The 4,956-nt window shown below is 52.6% G+C and overlaps 1 protein-coding gene across 1 annotated transcript in view; it reads right to left on the bottom strand.

Annotated features, from left to right (window-relative positions):
- The window catches only part of HYDIN (HYDIN, axonemal central pair apparatus protein), a 155,189-nt gene that overhangs the window by 12,762 nt on the left and 137,471 nt on the right, over positions 1-4,956 (bottom strand). The window contains exons 70-75 of the mRNA XM_009330382.1: positions 4,606-4,769; positions 3,855-4,067; positions 3,057-3,195; positions 2,549-2,714; positions 1,975-2,122; positions 491-698 (exon numbers count right to left, since the gene is read on the bottom strand). Coding sequence (XP_009328657.1) covers positions 491-698; positions 1,975-2,122; positions 2,549-2,714; positions 3,057-3,195; positions 3,855-4,067; positions 4,606-4,769 — 1,038 coding nt within the window. The remainder of the gene's footprint in view (positions 1-490; positions 699-1,974; positions 2,123-2,548; positions 2,715-3,056; positions 3,196-3,854; positions 4,068-4,605; positions 4,770-4,956) is intronic.

Raw genomic sequence — 4,956 nt, 5'->3', positions numbered from 1 at the left:
GCTGTGGAGAAAGGCTGAGAGAGTTGGGGTTGTTCAGCCTGGAGAAGAGAAGGCTCCGGGGAGACCTTAGTGCAGCCTGTCAGTACTTAAAGGGGGCTTATAAAAAAGATGGGGGCAAACTTTTTAGCAGGGCCTGTTGCGACAGGACAAGGGGGAATGGCTTTAAACTAAAGGGGAGTAGACTTAGACTAGATATAAGGAAGAAATGTTTTACGCTGAGGGTGGTGAAGCACTGGCACAGGTTGCCCCGAGAGGTGGTGGATGCCCCATCCCTGGAAACATTCCAGGTCAGGTTGGACGGGGCTCTGAGCAACCTGATCTAGTTGGGGATGTCCCTGCCCACCGGGGTTGGACTAGATGGCCTTTAGAGATCTCTGCCAACTCAAACTATTCCATGATTCTATGATTGTTCAAATGTATCTGCAAAGCTCCTGGTTAAGGCCCAATCTTGCAGGGCTTCATGGGCCAAATGGTTTAGGGAACTGCTCACCTCTTTGAAATCAATGACGTTGATCTCCTGTGTGCTGAGCTCAGTGACACAGCCGTCGCTGTCCTCACACCTGACAGACACATTCATGCTATAGCCGGTGGCCTTGATGTTCAAGGAGAGGGGCTGGGTCTTCCTCTTGACATCGCACTTGAGGTTAAAGACCGCCTCTCCTTCTAGCGTTGGTGTGAAGACGACTGTAACGGGAAACCTGGGGAGAGAAGACCCTTTTTGCTCCGTTCACTGTCTCTCAGCTTTCTTGGCCCCGCACTGCCTGCTCTACGGGAAAGCAGCTGTGCAATGGCTGTGGTGAGACCCCAGGCCTGGGAGAAACCAGGAGCAGCACTCTGCCCTTCCAGGGCCTTCCACTACGGAGCAAGCCCCGGTGAGAACTGTTTGGGGTATGACGATCCCATGCAATGAAATGGCAGAGGATGCAACAACAAGCCAGCGAACCCTGAGCTGACGCTGACCTTACTGCCCTGCCCATCTGCTGCAGGGCAGCACTGGGTTGAGACCCCACTTCTGCCCCAAACACAGAGGAGGGCACTCACAGAGATCCCCAGTCTCTCCTATCTACATGACAAGGGTAACATCCTCTTCGCAAAGAGGAATCGCCCAGCTCTCGTGACAGCAGTACAACGTGGGTGCCACCAAACTGCCTCTTTGTAATTCCTACGGGTAGTTTCTGGGTACGTGATCAAACACAACCAAACTACAGAGATTTAAGGAATTGCCACTTCTCAGGTCAGCACAGAAACTGATACAGGATGCTCTCTTATTTTGCACCCTGTGGCAAGCCAAAATTCAGCATCTTTTAAGCCACAGCAAAGCTTCCCAGAGCTAATGCATTCTCCTTACACCCAGGCATGCTATGAGCGGGCACAGGGATATCCGCGGTGGATCAGCAGATGACCTGCTATGCCGCTTGAACTCATGATCATGTCTGATCACAAGTCACGGCTGCAGTTTACAAGAAAAAGAGCATCCATTTTCTGACAGGTGATCCTGCAAAACACAGCTAGGTGTGTGAGCCTGTTGCTGTCCCCCGTGATGGGCTTAAATGCTGCCTGCAGTGCTGCTTGTGTGCTTTGCTGCTCTTGGCGGCTTTGCACAGACCATGCGCGGTGGGCTCTGTCATTAAAGGAACACAGGGAAGGGAGGAGACCTTGCATACTTAAGGCTGCTGGCTCAGGGAATCACAGGGTTAAAACCCCCAAACACGCTTTTGTCATCAAAACTAGAAGATCCAAAGCCTGAATTTCTCCTGGAAGGGGGCCTGGAAGACCGGGGTAGCCCCGATGCAGCCACTTTACGGAGAAACCTGCAGCTTCGTGGTGTCCCCCACTGGGAAGGAACAAAATAAGGCAGATGTATGCTATTGCTGAGTCAGCTGGTGACTGCGGAGGGGAGAAAGCCTCAAAAACAAAATGACAGTGCAACGTTTGGCACGCAGGAGAGGGAACCTGGCCTGTGAGCCCTGTTACCTTGAAAGAGGAGCGATGGAGCCTTCCATGGGCTCTATTTTCACAGAGGCGTTGCATCCCTCTGAGAAGAGAGAGCTTTCTCTGAAAGCAAAGCTGAAGGCTTCCTTCTCACTGTTGATCATATAAACAGTCTGGTGTACCTCGTGCCCTAGGGAGAGGACAAAGCAGCCGCTGAAAACCTTTTGTTCCTCTGGCCACCAGACCACCACTGCCCACTGCGTTCCTGCCTGCCGGCTGAGCCCAGCAGGCAATTTGCAGCGAGGAGCATTGCCTGCAGCATGGCATGCTCAGGATGCCAACATGGAAACGTACTTCTGACCCCCTGGGCTCCCCTGCATCACCCCCAAATCCCCTCCTGGAAACAGCCCCAACTACATGCCATGTCCCTGACATATGCCTGCCTGCCTTCCCCTTCCATTCCCTCGTACACTTGGGTGCCAGGATCTGGACGCTCTGCTCAGAAGAGCCCATTTCCATTTCCAGCTTCCTCGTGGGAGCCTGCTGGGATAACAGGACTGCTGGGCCCCTGGAGAGGTACATTTCTGAGCATGTAAGGTATAACCACTGTGCTCACCGATTAACAGCAAGTGGAAGTTCAGGTGGGATCTGTCCAGAGTCACTAGCGGGTCGGTGGCATTGCCCACCAACAGGAACGGGACTGAAATGCTCTGCTCAGGGATTGTAAAGACCCAGAATGATTCTGTGATCTCCAGGTGCCGGGGGATGAATTCAAACTTCATCTGTGGGAGAAAGAGGCAAATGAAGGAAAGTTGCTGCCCTTGGCAGGGTAAGGGGAGGGGGGGTGCAGTCTATACCACCAAGAAACCCCAGGAACCTCCACCTTATGTTGCTGTGAGCTCAGAGGTAGGCTGCTGTGCCACTTACAGCCCAAAAGCACGGCAGATGTGGGGCACGGGGTGAGAACAGGTTCATCTGCCAGTTCATTTACACTGCAGTCAAAGGTTTCTTCACGGTGTTGGCAAGCTCACAGTGAGATGGGACGCCCAGAAAGCGTAGACATAGCTGGTGTTAAACTGGCATACGTGCGTACTGGGTCCACCTTCTTAATTTTCTGTACCCACCTCTGCTTTCTTCCCTGGCTGGATCTGACCTCTCTCCGTGAGGCAGAAGAAAGCCACCTGTTCTGGTGGGGCCTCAGGGTCTTGGCAAGTCCACTGGATGGAATACGTGGAACTGGTTGGGTTCATAACCATGAAGGTCCTGGGAACAGAAAGCAAAAAGAATACTAAGGGGGCGTTGGGATGTTAATGACTGTCCTGTAGCAGACTTCAGGCACTGCCAGTCCTGGACACCGTCTGGAAGGAGTTATTTGGTGTAGGGGAACAACGCTGGGAGCACAAACATTTCACCTGCTTTCTAGGGGCCCTGTTTGTCTCTCAGGTGGCTAAAAATTAACGGCTATCAGCAAAGGAATTAGCCAAACTCTTGCATGTTAAAATGGTAAGAGCAAATGAAATGGTAAAATCAAGTCCAGTAAGACTCCTTTGGAAGATGGTGTTCTCTGTTGTGGTCACAGCCTTCACTGACCCTGTCTGACTGGTATCTCAAAGGAGCAAGAATGCCCCGAGGATGCTCTTCAAAGGGACAAAGGTTGTATTGGCCACAAAGCATAGGCTGGGGATACGTGGTCTTCCCAGAATGACCCATGCCTTATTGAAGAAAGGGACAAAGAGAACAAAAAATCGGCCAGTTGGTCTTCACTGACCAGCTTGTTCCAGCCCCAAACTGGTGGCCAAGTGTCAGCAGATCACAAACAAGGTACAGATGTGCCTTGGGGCTTGGAAGAGTAGCTGGAGAGGTCTCTGGTTAAGGGGGATGACTAGAAGACCATCAACAGGAGAAGCCATGCCCACACCTACCTGCTGTTCCTGCCACACACTCCAATTGCCGCAAACTCAACCACTCTTGTGTTGAGATCTAACGTTGCCCCCTTTGGTCCCTGCAACTCTGGGTTGCGCCTTTTTGCAGTGATGTAGTCAGAGTCTTCCAGTTCAAAGTGGCAGTTTGGCATCAGGCTTCTCCCCTTCACGACCACCTCTGGGCCCTTCTGATTTGGCTTCAGGTTAGGAATACTAGGAAAAAAGGGACTGGTATTAGCCAGACTAACGTTTCCAGACAGCCAGCTGCTTGCCTGTCTCCTTGTACAGCACAGAGTGTTGCCTCCCCTCTCCGTGCAAGCATTGAGCAGCAAATCGAACAGAATTCCACTGCCTGCCTCCAAGGCAGCGGAGGTGAAATGGCAGAAACATGAACAGTTACGTGTCTAGAGACCAACTGCAGCACACAGGTTTCTATGTAGACAAGGAGGCCGTGCTTGTCTGATAAGGAAGCATAGCTAGGGACCGGCTGGCCCCTTGACAGCCTTTCTGGACCTCTCATTCCAGATTTTGCAACCCTCCAGGAGCTTAGTATTTCATACAATGTCTTTTCCCAGTGTCTCCATACCTGCTTCTACCAAAGCCGGATGATCATTTTTCTTTGCTCCCTTATGTTGGCTGTTTCTGCTGCCTCTCTGGAGCTGGCTGTCCCACCCACCCCAATCAGAGGCAATACCACGACTATCCATCGGGAGCATGAGTTGAAAAGTGAGCAAGCCTCGACGTTTCCTACCTGCAGAGCATACGGCTCTCAAAGTCCCCCACGTACACCGGGGAGAACTTCATCTGGAAGAGCTGCTCCTGGCCGGCAGGGATGGTGCCGCTGCAAGGCTCGACTGAGAACAGCGGGGTGGCACTGACGGTGCTCAGAGACGAGCTCAGGGAAGAAGAGACCTGCTCCAGGGTGCGGCCCGGCTGGCTCAAACAACGGCTAGACTGGAGCTTCCCAGAGGCACCAGAAGTGGAGGAGAGGAAATCCCCTGCGGTAAGGAAGAGGTTAGCTTTCAAGAAGGAAGTCCTCTGTTCCCAGCACCTCTGCCTCCTGCTGCAGGTGGACAGAAGGGAGCTGGGATGCACTTGGAGC

The sequence above is a fragment of the Pygoscelis adeliae genome, unplaced genomic scaffold (assembly GCF_000699105.1).
Source record: "Pygoscelis adeliae isolate BGI_AS28 unplaced genomic scaffold, ASM69910v1 Scaffold458, whole genome shotgun sequence".
Lineage (NCBI taxonomy): Eukaryota > Metazoa > Chordata > Aves > Sphenisciformes > Spheniscidae > Pygoscelis > Pygoscelis adeliae.
This window is presented reverse-complemented; position numbering and strand designations above follow the sequence as displayed.